At 25.9% G+C, this 17,884-nt stretch overlaps 1 protein-coding gene and 1 pseudogene across 10 annotated transcripts in view; both read left to right on the top strand.

Moving 5' to 3' along the window:
- Positions 1-17,884, top strand: part of LOC149061615 (uncharacterized) — a 587,539-nt pseudogene that overhangs the window by 391,043 nt on the left and 178,612 nt on the right.
- Ca-alpha1D (Ca[2+]-channel protein alpha[[1]] subunit D) overlaps positions 1-17,884 on the top strand; it is a 37,644-nt gene that overhangs the window by 4,538 nt on the left and 15,222 nt on the right. For all 10 annotated transcript variants that reach the window (XR_016189518.1, XR_016189517.1, XR_001506234.2 and 7 more), the window contains exons 2-22: positions 4,879-5,221; positions 5,792-5,897; positions 5,979-6,118; positions 6,181-6,269; positions 7,498-7,650; positions 8,647-8,852; positions 9,733-9,836; positions 9,957-10,120; positions 10,464-10,560; positions 10,648-10,793; positions 10,892-10,965; positions 12,128-12,279; positions 12,341-12,551; positions 14,421-14,541; positions 15,159-15,244; positions 15,321-15,436; positions 15,499-15,581; positions 15,648-15,759; positions 16,485-16,614; positions 16,688-16,863; positions 16,914-17,016. Coding sequence is in view for 7 of the 10 variants with exons in the window: in XM_015518703.2 (XP_015374189.2) it covers positions 4,950-5,221; positions 5,792-5,897; positions 5,979-6,118; positions 6,181-6,269; positions 7,498-7,650; positions 8,647-8,852; positions 9,733-9,836; positions 9,957-10,120; positions 10,464-10,560; positions 10,648-10,793; positions 10,892-10,965; positions 12,128-12,279; positions 12,341-12,551; positions 14,421-14,541; positions 15,159-15,244; positions 15,321-15,436; positions 15,499-15,581; positions 15,648-15,759; positions 16,485-16,614; positions 16,688-16,863; positions 16,914-17,016 (2,841 nt within the window). In the remaining 3 variants the exon portion in view is untranslated. The remainder of the gene's footprint in view (positions 1-4,878; positions 5,222-5,791; positions 5,898-5,978; positions 6,119-6,180; positions 6,270-7,497; positions 7,651-8,646; positions 8,853-9,732; positions 9,837-9,956; positions 10,121-10,463; positions 10,561-10,647; positions 10,794-10,891; positions 10,966-12,127; positions 12,280-12,340; positions 12,552-14,420; positions 14,542-15,158; positions 15,245-15,320; positions 15,437-15,498; positions 15,582-15,647; positions 15,760-16,484; positions 16,615-16,687; positions 16,864-16,913; positions 17,017-17,884) is intronic.

Below are 17,884 nucleotides of genomic sequence, written 5' to 3'. Positions count from 1 at the left end.
ACTCTAAATGTCACTTCAATAATATAGCTGTGCTGTTTTTGAGTTTCTCTAAATGTTTAATGTAGCTCTTAAGTCATTTAATAAAATACAGTATGAATTTATGATGAACCAACAGTACCTAACTAATATGTAGTTAGTGCAGTGTAGTGTGCTTTTCTTCATGTGTGTTTGTTTATAGTTAATCGATTTTTCTCATACCTAACAGTTAAAATAATATGCATCACCCTCAATATTAAATTCTTTGATATCACATTAGAAACTTTTAAATCCTTTAGTAGGCGCACCCTAAAATTAAAGTCTGTTCGTGTATATTATATATTTTATGAATTGTAAATTACCAGTGGCGTATTTGAGGTGATGAAAGAAGCAAACCCCTGATAGTTTTATCATAAGTCATATTTTATTATGTTTTTTATAGAATTTAGGGGAGACATGAACATTTTATATTTTTATATTGTTCTTGATATAATTATTAACTATTATTTATTTTCACACGACAATATTGATTAATGATCATAAATGTTTCATACAGTTTTATCTTTTCGAAATGTGTAAATAGACCAATGTCTAATACAGTATGTATTATAAATATTTTATTAAATTATAATGTATAGAAAAAGAATTAGTAATAACTAATAATATAGTGTTCTTGATATAATCTTTAATTATTAATTATTTTCTTATTAGTTGCGTATTTATTTTGTTTGTAAGTTTTTTAAAATCAGGATTTTATGTTCTTAAAGCAGTCCTTAACAATTCCGTTAAATGATCATTCATTAATGTTGATCGATGATTAAATTTAATCATTTTCATGGTTAAGTATAAAGACTTATAAAAATATGTTGTTCCGAAAATCGATATTAACATTTGAGCACAAAGAGTAATTTTTGGATATCTAATAACTGGCACATGTTTCCAAAATTCCAACAAAGAATGACAACTGTATTTGAACTGCTTAAGTTTTTCATCTTCCAATTATTCTATCAGTTCAATTTCTAAAGCTGCTGTATCCATTGAAATATATTTTAATATTTGATATTCATTTTTAATAACATTAATTATAAAGCGATTTTCTAAAAATGCAATTGAAATAAGTTTAAGTAATTATTTAATGTATTTAAATCGATCTTCATAGTGAGTTGTCAAACACTCTAATTTTTGTACATAATCTTCACAATTCAATTTTGTTGCTATTCGAATTGCTTCACATTTTATGAAATTCAATACCTTATATTATTTAAAATAATCATATATAATATATTTAAGAGTACCTATATATATATATATATATATATATATATATATATATATATATATATATATATAATATGACCTTTTTTTCTCATTTTGGCTCCTCCATATTTATTAATATATTGGGTAGCTCACTGGCCACCTCTGCTATAGACTATATACCTAGTGGTGAGGAAGGGGCGACTTCATGTAATATTTTTCGTGCTCATATAATTTGCTTAAAATATAAAATATCATAAAAATTCAATAAGAGAACATTTACTTGCCTTTAAGTTTCAACATAATAACGGTAAATTTTCTCTAATTTTCAAATTTAAAGTTAACTAGACAAAAGTGAAGCTGCTAAAAGTAAGTTAGAAGGTAGATTATAATTGGAAATTGTATACATTAGTAAGACGGAGATAAATGATATCAAATAGTACATACGTCGCAACTTCTGAGAACGATGAATAAATTAATTTAATTTCTTCAAATTTGCAATTATTATTACATTATTAATATCCAATATAGGTTAGCTCACTTAGAAACTTGGCTGAGAAAAAATGGGAATATATTTTTGTTACTTAATATTTATAATTCTATCACATCAGTTGATGATGTTATTGACAAACTGTCAAGCAAGAACTTAAGAGTAAAGATTTTGTTTTGAAAGTTATTTTTTGTTTCACCATGTGTATGCTTTTTATTTGACCTTCATTGCTGCCCCCTCCCCCCCTGAGGATAACTTTCAAATGCACCAATGTAAATTCCCAATCTGAAATACCGTAAAACAATAATAATTAAAATGATTAGTTAAGTAAAATATTTTGTGATAGAATATTATTATACACATTTTGGAATATTTATTTTTAATCGTGGAGGGTTTCCGTGGTATATATCAATAGTGAAAACAAATTTAAATTCTGATCAGAGCGTATTGATTTTTCAATAATGTCTGCTATCTATGCATTTGTTTTGTTTATTATTTCCAGTGGTAGCAGTGGTACGCTGTAGTAGGTTTATACATAACATTGTTCTGTATTTTGCGTATTCGAGTGTATTGGTGTATATGATATTGTATCATGTTGGAATTCGCTCAACTGAAATTTTTTTGTTTTAGTCAATACATTCGTAAAATATTAATTGATGCGTGTCTGCGGGAATATATTATAATATATTATATTATACTGGGATTTTATCTTTTGCTATTTTGTTTTCCTCGTAAATACAAACGGACCTATTTTTTAGTTTTTCATCATTTACCTTATATATACTTTATTGGCAATTTTGAAAGTGCATGATGCAGATATTTAAAAAAAAATGATTTTGGAATTTTTTAAAATATTTTATTATAACTGAAAGTCACACTAGCATCAATATTTTGTAACTTTTTTGTAATTTAAAAAAACATTAGGAGATATTAAAAAAAAAAAAAAAAAAAAAAAAAAAATAGCTATAATAATATATTCAAGTATTTTCACTTATATTAAATCATTATAAAGATCTTAGCATAAAACGATACTTAATAGGTAAATTTTATATTTAAAATAATAATCATTATAATGATATGAAAATTACGGGTAGATAAAAGACAACATATTTTAATATCAATGTACTTAAACCATATTAATGTAGTTTCCTACATTTGTATATTAGATTCTGAGTGTAATAAATTAATGCAGTGATTTAAAATATGTTTTTTTCGGTCTGTCGTCAACATTTGGGGAAGTAAACTTGCCCTGATGTTTTGCATCATCATCTTTTCTGATAGATAGGTTAAAATTGAACATTTTTAGTAGTAGGTATTTGAAGTTGTCTTGAAAAACAAAAAATAAATATAAAACCTAACCTTTGGGTAAACAAACCTTTGGAATAATTGATTTTAGGTTTTTGATGTAACTGCGGATATTTAAGATTTTCATCAAATATTCATATTAGTATTTTCTATGTAGGTATAGTAGAATTTTCAAAAAAATTTGAGTTTTTTGATTTTGTAAACATTTAAAAAATATTTTCAATAAAAACTTTTTCACTTGGTAAAAGCTTGAAAAAGGTTCACATAAGATGATTTAATAACTAATCAAAATCATTAGAGATGCATAGAAACTATTATTTTTTATTGTATTTAAAGTTTCTACCTTCGAGATCTATCATCAAGACAACAACAAAAAATTTACCGAAAAGTAACATTAATTTTTTTGAGCGTTTGAATTTGAAATTTTTGTGATATTGGATTTTTGTCGGTAAATAAACGGATTTCCATCAATCTATTTATGAAATTTTTTTGTAATTAAAAAATGAATATAACCGCAGATATACTCAAAATTTTCAATTAGCTATACATTTTGCGTAGTAACACAATCTTGTTAAATGATTTTTTTTTTTGTTATCAAAATCATCTAATGTTTTAAAGCTAAAAATTGATAAATTGCATTCCATCTCTTAATACTGTAATTCCACATCATCGTTGTAATCATTAAAATAAAAATCTAATTTAATTAAAATATGCAAAATTGAATAATTTAGGTCCGTGTACTGTATAAATGTACAATATGATAAGTTTTAACTCATCATAAATAATTTAAAACATTTTTCATGAAATTTATAAAAAGCCAATAAAATAAAATATTATTTTAAAGTTTATATCTATTGTAAATGCCAATAAAAGTTTGAATCATTACATTAAAATCGAAAGATCCATTTTTATGGATACATCTTGAGATTGAACACGTTTTTGTCTATGTTTCAACTTGAAATCTCCATTAATATTTGTAAAACTACATGCATCGGTGAGTGAGCACTACAGAATTGGCTGTTGTGCGTTTTTTTATGAGCATTCTGTTTCTGTACCGTTTGTTGTTCTTAAGATTTATTTTGTTTTGTTGGTTACTTTATGCCTTCGTAAAATTCGTAAAATTTGGCAACATCACATTACAACAAAATTAATTTATAGAATCATGTTACTAAAAAGGTGCACTGCTGATAAGCAGCACGTTCGCAATCGTACTCTATCTTTTAATTCACATTACTTAAATAAATTTATAATTAAAATCAATAATTGACAGTACCCACGATAAATTACACAAAATATCATAATATATGAAACCAAATGTAAAAGTCTAAGCAAATATTTAAAGTAGAATAATAATTATATTGAAACTAAACAAAAACAAAACAAACTATAATAAATTATGATAAATCACCTAATTACTTTGTACATATTATCCTTACAATTATATTATGAATTAATCAAAAGCACGTTGGCAATTACACCAGTTTTTCTTCAAAAGGAGGTTACACACACTTAAGATTGCAATTTTTAATTTTTTTAAAAGTACGTTCATGAATACTTAACAGCTTCAAAACAATAATTTTAGTTATTTATTCAAAAGATTCAAAACAAACGAACGTTCTTTTTCTTTGCATTTGCATATGACAACTGACATCATGGTGGACAATCAAAATATTAAACAAACTAATTAGGTTATATATATTATATATATGTTTGAAATAGGATACAAAAGTTGATGTGTAAACTTTTTCCGTTAGAAATTAAAGACAGTTTTAGAAAAATTGTTGTTAGATTAATATATATTTAAATTGAAAAAAAATATAAGATTTAAAATTAATTAAATTTTATATTTTTAGGTAAAATTGTGGAACATGATTTTAGTGGGGTAATATTCATTACTTATCTCTGTGTTGTTTGAAAAAAAACTATGAGTGTTATGAATGACAACAATGCCGATCCAAATGTGGTATCAAATAATAATAGTAGCAACAATGCCACCACAAATACCAATAACAATAACACAACCAACAACAACACCACCAATAACAATCCGGCGAACAATAATCAAACCAAACAGGTAACGAAAAGACCTGTTCGAAGACCTGGAAAACAGCTCCCTGACAGGCCACAAAGAGCGTTATGCTGCCTAACTCTCAAAAATCCTCTTCGGAAATTATGTATTGGTGTAATCGAATGGAAGTATCCTTTTTATTTAATACGTTTACAGAACATATTTACTAAAAACATATAAAATAGTAATAATCGTATTATTATTAATATCACAAAAAGCTTATTAAAATATCGCTGGTGTATTTTAAAATCTTTATTCAGAGTAAATTAAATATTAAATTTAGTGTAATATTTCTAGATTATATAACTGTTTTACAACTTATAATATAAATGTTAATTTAAAAAAAAAAGTTTCTGTTAGTGAAGAAATCACGTAATATCAAACAATATAAATTCAATGGTTTTTTTTTAATATTTCAAAATGGAATTTTAATATTAATTGTTATTAAATATTATTGTGTACAGTTAATATTTAATACAGCAAATTATATAAAATTTACGCGGAATACTTCTACAAAATTTAATTTACCAAGTTATGCCTATTCCCTATAAAAATAGTAATTATTACAATTATTGAAATATAATAATATTATCTAATGAATAAAAATAAAAATATTCTAAAAAAAAAAACAATTTCTAAAGAAATATATGAATTAAATTTATACTCTTGTAATGTATTTCCTTAACAAATGTACTCAGACCATTTGAATATTTAATTTTAATGACAATTTTCGCTAATTGCGTTGCTCTTGCAGTATATACACCATATCCATGCAACGATTCAAACACGGTGAATGGCTATTTAGTAAGTATAACAAATATGTATTTTTAAATCGACTTATAGCCAACACAAATCATGTTTTAACATCAATATTACGTATTTTAGGATAGAATTGAACGAGTGTTTTTAGTTATATTCACTGTGGAATGTATAATGAAGATCATAGCATACGGGTTTGTTGCCCACCCAGGCGCATATTTAAGAAACGGCTGGAATTTCTTGGATTTCACGATTGTTCTGATGGGGTAATTTAGCAATGAATAATATATTTTATAATTTAATGAAATATTTCATTATTATTTTTCAGATGCATCAGTATAATCAACGGGTTCGATGTAAAGGCGTTGCGTGCCTTTCGGGTCTTAAGACCACTGAGATTAGTGTCAGGTGTACCAAGTAAGCATTTTATCTTAACATTTAATCACAAACACACACACACACACACACACACACACACACACACACACACACACACACACACACACACACACACACACACACACACACACACACACACACACACACACACACACACACACATATTTATACAAATAAATAACAAATTTATTATTATATGATAATGTGTACCATGACTGGAACCAAAAAAGTCATAGAGGTTCCACTTCTTGAATTTATATCATATATTTTGTTGTTTTTCATCTTGTATATATTATATGAAAAAGAAAATCTTACAAATCTTTTGTAAATTTTCACTCAAATAATATAACTTTATAATTATAATTTTGTTTGTTGCTTGATTAACTTTATTGTATAATAATATATTTCGAACAGTATAGTAGGATAAAATAAACGTACAGACCATTAAAAAATATGTTTTTCCAAGGTCTTAAGTTAAGCCCGCCTACCTTTATTATGAGTCAAATATTATATTAAACTAACACTATAAGAACTAATGTATAGTGAGAAAGTAGTGAAAATTATAATTATTAAACCTTAAAATTAAATTTAAGATATTTTATCGATTATGTATAAATATATTTGTGCATGTGTATACTTTATAGTACATAATGTATAAATAGGGGACAAGTGTTAAGTATCTATATATTTGATGAATTCAAGAACAGTTTTTGACAAGACTATATAAACTTCTTTTTTAAACCTCGTTTCAAATAAATTGAAGTAATTGCATGGCGTTGGACTTGGATTTAAGTATTTTCATAATTTTCAAAGTAAAACACAAGTAAAAACTACATTTTTATGTAAAAAATATTGTACTTCATATTTCATAATATTATATATCACATACCTGTATGATATTAACGTGATTTTTTTTTTAATTATTTAAGCGCCATAATATTGTTTTAAACTAGGTATGGATAATAGATATACAACGTCATATTTTAACATAAACTAATAAATAACAACTAATAAATACAAACTAATCTTTACCTATAATAATTTCACTTTTAAAGAAAAGTGATTGGTACAAACATTTTAAAATTATTTATAAGTATTTTGGTGAAAATTATGAATAAATTTAATATGACAGAATATTAATTAATAAATATAGGTATGCTGTTGAAATCAAATGAATAAAATATTACGTTTAATATTTAATATTATTTCAAAACAATGTTAATAAGTATTAATTGTTTGCTTTCAGGTTTGCAAGTCGTATTAAATTCAATTTTACGAGCCATGGTACCTTTATTACACATCGCGCTTTTAGTTATATTTGTTATCATCATATATGCTATCATTGGATTAGAGCTATTCTCTGGGACTTTACATACCACCTGCTATGATAATGACACAAGTACCTACTGTTTTACAATTTAAAAAAACTCAATTATCTTAATTTAGCTTTATAATGCAATTACGAATTTTATTCTAGTATATTACTTTAATACTATATTATCCATTTAGGTATGATGTCCATAATAATATTCCATACACATAAAATATGTTATGTGTTTAGTTTTTATTTATAAAACAATAATTGCTAAATTATTTAATCAAATTCATTTTAAACTTGTTGTTGATTAAATTCCTTGGTAATGAAATTAGGAAGGGAGGCACTTGAAGGACAAACACTTCAAAGTCCCCTAAAATATTGTTGGCATTTATAAACTTTTAGTTTAACTAACGCGACTACTGATGATCCAATAAAGTAATATTAATAAGAAAAAAAATCATATTTCATACTTTTTCTATAGTAAACATGAAACTTGATATTAAGATACTTTTGATTACTTCCCATACTGCCACACAGCACTTTAACATTGTATCGATATCTCCTCTAAAGTATTAAATAATGATAAATAAAAAATGAGGTAATATCAAAATAGACCTACACTCTACGAAGTAATTAACTGATCAATAATAGTGTATTATAATCTTAAAATTTTATAAAAATATTATAAGGATGATTAAATATCAAAATTGGATACTATTATACCATAAATATAATATGTGTATCAAAATTCATAAGTATCAATCTCAAATCCATTATCCATTTAATTGGTATTATATAACTCAAACAAAATATCATATATTTTAGGTACCATGTAGGTACTAAATAAAATATTATTATACATCTATCAATCAGTAGCGTAGCAAGGAGATCTGGAGGATAAATGTCAACTCTTGACCTAATTATTATTTGAACTCTAAATTTTATCAAAAATAATGTTTTGTAACATTTAATAAATTAAAATTAAATTAAAGCGTAGGTTCTCCTAAATTAAATAGTTTTAAAATATTTATAAAAATATAATATCAATTCTAAATGGAATTTTTCTCTGTATTACAGTGATGGACAGCCCTCATCCATGCGATGAAGGTAATTATGGAGATATTAGTGGTTTTAATTGCGCTAGTCTTGAAGGGAATTACACATGTCGTGGTCCTTGGGACGGACCAAATTCTGGAATAACCAATTTCGACAATTTTGGCTTGTCTATGTTAACAGTTTTCCAATGTATTACTCTTGAAGGATGGACGGACGTTTTATATAGTGTAACTACTATAAAATAAATAATTAATAACTATTGTACACGAATTTAAAATTATTTATAATAGAATTTATCTTTTTGGAAATTAACTAAATATATTTTTAGTAACGTTTAAGTAAAATCATCAAAAACTCATATTTTTTTTCTTTACAAAAACTTCGTTTTAAAATATGTAACGAAGTTGGTACTGCTTTAATTTGTACTATATTATTCATTAAAATATACTTAAAAATCCAGATTTATCGCCTGGAGTACACGCATCAACGTTTGAAGATAGATACAACACAACGTCATAAACTCATAACGATTCGTGTGTGAAGGCCTGTAATATTTGTAAATCAATGATCAAAATAACTCTCTTTAAATATTGTACTATTGTTATTTAAAAAAAAAAACAATATTTCAATATATATAATATTCATATCTATTAAATCTATTTACAATTAACTTAAATATATATTGTAACATCACATCATAGTTAAATAATAAAAATCCCAAAATTTAAAAATAAGATGGTTCATTAAAATCGATTATAAACTATTTATTTTCAGTGAGTGAAATATTTAACGCTCCAATAAATTGTTATGATAACTGATTTACTTCAAACTTTTTAGCATTTTAAACAATTTAATGTTTTTATTAATATTTTATATGCCCTCTTCTAAATTATTTATAAGATATTTATCATAAATTTGCTTTAAACCCGAATTAGGTGTAAATTATAAATTGTTTAAAAGGTGCATTTTATTAAATAAAAATATATTAACATGTCATAGAAATATAGAATAAAATTAATTAACTAAATAATCTGAATATAACATTAGTTATGTACTACGTACGTATAATATTATATTTTGATAAATAACTCAATTTTATATATTTAGATTGAAGATGCCTTAGGAAGTTCGTGGCAATGGATATATTTTGTTTCCATGGTCATTTTAGGAGCTTTTTTCGTAATGAATCTTATTCTCGGTGTGTTAAGCGGGTATGTTAAATATTTTAAAATCAACACATAACTATAACTTTACAATATCTGCAAACAAGATAAGATATAATCAAATAGTAAATAAATAATAATATTTAAATTATTGTTAACAAATCTTAGAGAATTTTCTAAAGAGAGAGAAAAGGCAAAAGCTAGAGGAGATTTTCAAAAACTTCGTGAAAAGCAACAGCTTGAGGAAGACTTGAGAGGTTATCTGGATTGGATAACGCAAGCAGAAGATATTGAACCTGACGCAGATGATAAAGAATCTTCTAATCAACAAGGTAAATTATTATTTTTTAAATTATAACATATCAATATTAGTAATTTATTTTATACCTTGTGGCTTGTAGATTTCTTATACCCCCTTATACATTTTAATCTATTTCCAATTAATAAGTGGTCATTTTCAATGTCCTGACTACTGACATCAAATATTAATGTAAAACAAGTTTCATGAAATGTATTTCTGTTAAAATTTTTAAGCTTATTTGACGTTAGTTATTTGTGAAATAGACTTATATTTTTGCAGTACTCCTGAATTTTTTGGATATTTATGATTTGTATTTTATAAATTGATAAGTGGTAAATTCATAAGTCTTATACAATTATTATTATTTTAAATAGATAATAATGCGAATGAAAACAAATCGACCAATGTGGAACGGGATGAAGTCGACTCTAGTAAATCGTGGTGGAAAAAGAAGCGAAAAAACTTTGACAAGTTTCGTATATAGTTTTATAGATTGATATTTATTATTCAAACTCAAAAAATTATGTTTTATCATTAATTTATTTTAATTTTTTGTAGGATTAATCGTAGGGCTAGACGGGCTTGTCGTAAAGCAGTAAAATCACAAGCATTTTATTGGTTGATTATTATTTTAGTATTCCTTAACACTGGCGTTTTAGCAACGGAACATTATAAGCAACCAGCATGGTTAGATGATTTTCAAGGTATGTATTTTAACGTGGCTGATATTACCTACATACATATAACAATTTTTTAAGACACGTATAATGGATTATAATATGTATTTTTTTTTTACTTGTAGAAATTACAAACGTCTTCTTCATTACTCTTTTCACATTAGAGATGTTATTAAAAATGTATAGTCTCGGAATACAGGTAAGAATATTTTGTAAAACATATTTTATATAATATAGGTACTATGTTGAATAATAACGATGATGTAGTGAGTGAGGTGAATAATTCCAAGTACTTAGGGTCGATGGTTTAAAAGAATAGTTGTTTTAAGAACGACATCAGAAATTAGATTATTTATTTATTATTATAATTAACACTAAACGGCTTTTTAAAATACAGCAAAAAAAAAAAAATATATATATATATATATAATACAATGGTAAAATAGTTATAACAGTTAACAACTTGTGAAAAAAACTTATAATAAATTGACTTAAATTAATTTGAATGACTTCATTGATAAATTCTGAAATAAAACAAAAAAGTAATAATAAAGTGAGCCTCCGTAGTTCATATTAGAGCCACTAAATAAAGTATAATACTCAGAAGAGTTATTTAAATTGTGCATCGATCTTGAAAGTGGGATAATCCTGGAGAAGTTAGATTTATTGGTAGATGTATAGAAAGTACTTTGAAGTCTAGTATTATATGTTATTATGGATGAAGTGTACAAAATCGTCGGTATTTTGAGTGATAAGAGGATGTAGCTGAGATTAAAATATATATAAAACATTTTATAAAGCAGTTTTGAGTACCTATAGTTATAGTTTAATTAATAATTATATATTATATATTATTATGTCTGATCATATTGCATATATCGGAATGTTGGCCAATGGAGGATAAAACAAAACATAGGGTGAATGTAGCAAAGATGAGAATATTTAGATGTACATGTGGAGTGACTAAGGGCGTATAATAAAGAACAAATTAGTTAGGGGTAGTTATAGCAATAGAGTGGCATCAATTGTAGACAGAATGAGGGAGAATAGGTTAAGATGATTCGGTCATGTCTCATGTTATGAGGAGATATGATTTGAAGATAGCAAGAGTGGCTATGAAAATTACTGTAGAAGAAATGAAAAAGAGATAAAGACCGAAGGATATGGTTAAATAGAATAAAGAAGAGCGTGAATAAATAAGAGTTAAGAAACAGAGCCCTGCAATGAAGATGTATGATATGGGTGGCCGCGATCCCAAATGGTTATGAGCAATGGGTTAAATAAAAGAAAACATTATGTGAATTATCAAATTATTTATACAAACATAAAAACCCCAACAAATTATTTTTTTTTTTTTTTAGGGATATTTTGTTTCGCTTTTTAATCGTTTTGACTGTTTTGTTGTCATCGGAAGTATAACCGAAACGATTTTAACGCGAACAGAATTAATGTTACCACTTGGAGTATCAGTGTTACGTTGTGTACGACTACTCAGGGTCTTTAAAGTTACAAAGTAATAATTTACTATATCATCACGCGAATATTCAATAACTTAATATTTGTTTATTCAATAGGTACTGGAGGTCGCTTTCAAATTTAGTAGCCTCGTTGCTCAATTCGATACAATCCATTGCTTCTTTGTTACTTCTACTGTTCCTTTTCATCGTAATATTTGCATTATTAGGAATGCAAGTATTTGGTGGTAAATTTAACTTTGATGCCACCGATTATAAGCCACGTAGTAATTTTGATACGTTTTGGCAAAGTTTACTAACTGTGTTTCAAGTAAGTAATTAATAATTAATAATTATGTTACTTACGGTCCAAATAGTTTTGAACCTTTATGTAGATAATTAAATACTGCCTAATTAATTACTTAGTATGACTTAAGTAAATAGTTATTACTCATTAATAACTAAGATACCTATGTAATTCTACAATTTTCATTCATTATACATTATAAACCTAGTCAGACTTGAAATTTAGTCATATATTCATTTTTCTATTTAAATTAAATTTTTAATGCTACGATTGTGATCTGACAATGTTAGTTTAATGACTTAACATAGGTCCATAATATTACACATTTAAATATTCGATTTCATTATTCAGTGTGTAGAGTAATATCTTAAAACTTACCTAATTCTATTTAAATAATAAACAGATAAATCACCATAAATTCATTCATGAACAATTTACTACCAATTTCAAAATAGCCCGTGCATAGTATGAAAAATATAATAGTTACAATAATATGTTATATTTTGAAGAAAAAAAGAATTAAAAATATATCAAATTGCACTGGGATTGAAAGGTGGGCAATGGTCGAACTGCCGTCGGATAAAAATCAGGAAGTGGTCGAACAGCAATCGTTCAATAAATAGTTAAAATGGAAAAAACGTGGAAACTTGTTTCGAGTATAACGTATAATATAGTGAAAACCCATCAAAAGAGTTCAATTAATCATTTTCATCAACACACCCAAATATATTTGTATTTAATATTTATTGATATTTTAAGTCAAATACAAATCGATACTTATATTTTAATGCAGAACACTGATACAAGACCATCAACAACACGGTACCAGGAAAAAAACAATATTGAAAAATATATCGACCTACTATATACTCAAAAGCGTATTACCAGGCTAGAATTTTTGAATACAGTTTGTCATAACTACAAAAAATGATCGAAAATCGAAATGAAAAAAAAATTGTATTAATGAGACTAATTAAATTTTTTGAGCTTGAGTGCTGTTCGAACATTACCTTTTTTAAGCCCAAGTACAATTCGACTAAAATAAATGCAATTCGACCATACCTTATAGGTGTATACCTAACCTAACCACTGTATAATCTATAGTTTATTAATTATTTAACATCTATTAACGTTAGATTGTTTTTAAAACAAATATTTAATCAAGGATATTTGAATGATGTAAGCCCTACTTACCATAAGTCTTTACTAAAAACCGGATTTAAATACAAACTCTGAATTCTTGATTGTTAATTAAAAGAAAAAAAAAAGATAAATGTTACTTTTTTGAATTAAAATTGATTATTAGATATATTTCTAAATGATGTTCATTAAAATTAAATCTTCTATTATTTAAAATATGCTTGTACAAAGAAAAACTACGTTTTTTCTCGTACGTCTACAATAGTTATATTGGTCCATATTTAAAACAATTCAATAAGGTAAACGTTAAATCTAAATTAACATACTTGTTTGTCTACTAATTGTCATGACTTCATAAGCAATACCTACACTAAAATTATCCATATCGGATAATACTGACTTAATACTATTAATTTAACAATAATGGATAATAAAAAAATTCATAATAATGGTTTTATGGTACAACCACAGAGAATCTGTAGCTCATATCGAAAACTCGGTATATCATAATAGTGTTTTTATACAATAAATTTAGCTAAGGTAAAATATTTTTTTCATTTAAACTAAAAAAAATTCATTAAAAAAATAAATATGCATTATTACTTATACATAAAGTTTATATCGGCTGTACATTTAATCAGATTTAGTTTATCTTAACTGCAAAAAAAAAATACAATATCAATTAAATCCGGTCTTTAATCATAGCCCCCCTTTTTTTATTAGTTAGATATTTTTAATTAAAATATTTTTCAGATATTGACTGGTGAGGATTGGAATGTCGTGATGTACAATGGAATAAAAGCTTACAATGGCGTATCATCGCCTGGTATTTTAGCTTGCATCTACTTCATTATATTATTTATTTGCGGTAATTGTATCCTTTAAAAAAAATTGAAATGTGTTATGGAAACATGAATTTATATAGGAGTTTAGTTTTTTATTAATTAGCATGAACTAATTAGGTATTTAAATGATATTGTTAATAAAATAGGTAAATTTTTTATCCAAAGTAAATTAAAATATTATTTAAGTATTACAATTGTAATCTACAATAAACTTATTAATAAGATAAAATGCTAATTTTACGATAATATAATCTTAACAGTTTCTGTAACACTATATTAAATAATTTCCTGTAATCTGTCTAAAAAATAATAATTTAATATGTCGCATTTGTCGATATCCAATATCCATGTATACTTACCTACATCAGAAAATGGACGCTCACTAACACCAGTAACACCTCTCCGGAATCGAAATTTAATATTTTTTACTATTCTACAAGAATAGGTTTTACGTATTTACCCATACCACTTTTGAAAGTGATTTAAGAACAACTAAAAAAAGGTTTTAGATACAAACTTTTGATGAATATTGTTTTAAATGTATTTTTCGGTATGATTCAAATATAGAATTTTATGTGACAATTAAAATCGATCGTTTATCGAAAACAAAACATTGAACTACCTTAACTATATAATAATACACCAGACATACTGCTAAATGTTTTCTTGGCTATCGCCGTAGATAATTTAGCCGACGCAGAGTCTTTAACCGCAATAGATAAAGAAGATGAAGTAAGGTTTTTCAGAATATTTTTTTCTTATTATATGCTTAATAAAAACATTTATTACATTTATTTTTGTCTTTAAGCAACCCGACAAACAACAAAAATCTCGAAGTAATAGTCAATCGAAAGAAAGAGATAACGAATACCAAGGAGAAAATTCTGAAGGTATATCTGTCGAGGAAGAACTTTCAGATGAAAGGTATGTACCTAGTCTTACTATTATTAATTTTCAGTCTAATAAGGTTTGTTTTTTTCATACAGTTCGTCAAGAAAAGACTACGAAAGCGACAGTAACATCAAAATCGATTTAGAAGGATTCGATTTCGAACCAAATGGAAATCCAGGTTAAATTAAAGAACTGCATCATTTTGTGGTCAACGAGTAATTTTAATTGTACTGGTTTATTTTAGAAAACGAAGAAAACGAAGATGGTGTCCGTCCAATGTCAGAGTTCAATAATGCAAATAAAGGAATGCCTATTCCTCCAGCTTCTTCATTTTTCATATTTTCACCGACCAGCAGGTAAGTAACTTTTATTAACTACATAATTTTTATTCAACTAGGTATTTAAAAAAGTGCTAGCAATGCGCCAGTGCAGTGAACAACTGCATTTCTGCGATGACGGTAATATACAGTTGTCGTTGCTCTACATAACTGTACTGCACAATACTTAATATTTTATTTTTATCGTTAGGTACCTATTCTTGGTCAACTTGATCTAAAATAGTACATTCAGACATGTATAAGCATAAGGTAGGGAAAACAAATAACCAAAATTGAATATTATAGTAGGACAGTAGATTCCTTTACAGTTGTACTTATGAGTCCTGTTACTCGTGAAATTATTCACTTCTGGCCTACATAAAATGTCCTGAATATTAAATTATTGACAGTGATCGGTAGATGACATATTTATAGTATATTAACTATTAAACGTACTAAATAATATACACACAATGCATATATATTAGATGAATAGTGTGATTTACTTGAAGGTGAAGTACCTTAAATATTGTAAAATTACAAAAAAAACTCACTCAGCCACTCGACTTTAGACGGTGCAGACAATTTTAGAATTTGATAATTATCACTGATAATAACCCTCATATGCAGTTTACCTATATATCTAATGACTAAAATCTGCCAATGACTTATCTATATCAATAATAAGCTTTACGGTGGAGAAATTCGACTTTTTTTAAATTGATTAATATATTGCAAATGAGATGTGTTTATAATTTGTTTAGGGTTCGAACGTTTTGTCATTGGTTACAAAACCATACATACTTCAGTAATTTTATATTAGTATGCATTATGGTTTCTTCGGCGTTATTAGCAGCAGAAGATCCGTTAAAAGCAGATTCAGAAAGAAATAACGTAAGTTAAACTATCTATACTGAAAAATATTATAGGTATCTAGTAATAAAAACTAATTTCATATTTTTCATAGGTTTTAAAAAAATTCGACCATTTCTTCACGGCAGTTTTCACTCTTGAAATAATTTTTAAAATAATCTCATACGGATTTGTTTTGCATGATGGAGCATTCTGTCGATCATTCTTCAATCTCTTGGATCTTTTGGTCGTAACAGTCTCACTGTTGACAGTTATCTCTAAAATGGCAAGGTATGTAACTTGAAAAAAATTAAACAGTATATACTATTTTAAAATAATAGTACGCAAAATTTTAGCGCGGGACCAATGTCATTAGTAAAAGTCTTGAGAGTCTTACGAGTACTCAGGCCTTTACGTGCTATAAATAGAGCAAAAGGACTGAAAGTAAGTACAAGTATTACAAATAAATGTTTATGAATTTATTTTAAATTGTAATATTTTGTTAGATATCACTCCAGTATTTTTTTGATATTCTCTTAAATGAGTACATTTTGTAAAATAACATACATTTTTCTTAGATACCTTTCTAAAATATCTAAAAAAAGTCAATACTTAAAAGACGCATTGTCAGTTTATTATTATTATTTTATAATAGTTGATGTTAAATTTTTTTTAATTGATAAATTTGAGGAAATGTCTTACATTCCATTGATGTGTAAAGGTATCATGCATATTATGTGATGTACCAATGGCTTCCTACATATGAATGATCAAAATCAAAATTATATTATGGTCTTAAAGTTTATTATTGATATACCTAAATACTAAGTAGTTTTAAATAATCTGTATTTTGTGTAGTCATGTGTTTTATTTTAATTTAGAATGAGTACCTAATATTAGTAATATTGTTATAGCTTATAAGCAATTATAAAATAGTAGAATTTGTAATTGTTAGTTTATATGAGTTAGGTAGTCAAAGTTTGTTAGAAAACCTAGTATGCTACTTAATACCTACATCTAAATTTTTTTTGCAGTTATTAATTTTGAATTGTCTTAATCAGTTTTATCATTAATGCTTAAACACCTAATAATAATAATAATAATATATCAATAATGTTAATATTAATCATACTGACTAGTAAGTCCTTTCCAATATATTATAGATTCATAGAAACAGAGGTGCCAAAATATATATGATAATTGTATTGTACATATTACAATTATTATTGTGAAAAGACGATAATATTACATAAAAACTATACTTTGTGTATAGTAAGGCAGTTATAAGAAATAGGTGGGTGTCAAAATTGTA

Source organism: Diuraphis noxia, unplaced genomic scaffold (assembly GCF_037042655.1).
Source record: "Diuraphis noxia isolate RWA-SAM2 unplaced genomic scaffold, SU_Dnox_SAM2 contig0001, whole genome shotgun sequence".
In the NCBI taxonomy this organism is placed as follows: domain Eukaryota; kingdom Metazoa; phylum Arthropoda; class Insecta; order Hemiptera; family Aphididae; genus Diuraphis; species Diuraphis noxia.
The sequence above is the reverse complement of the archived record's forward strand: the minus strand, read 5'-3'. Positions and strand labels throughout refer to the sequence as shown.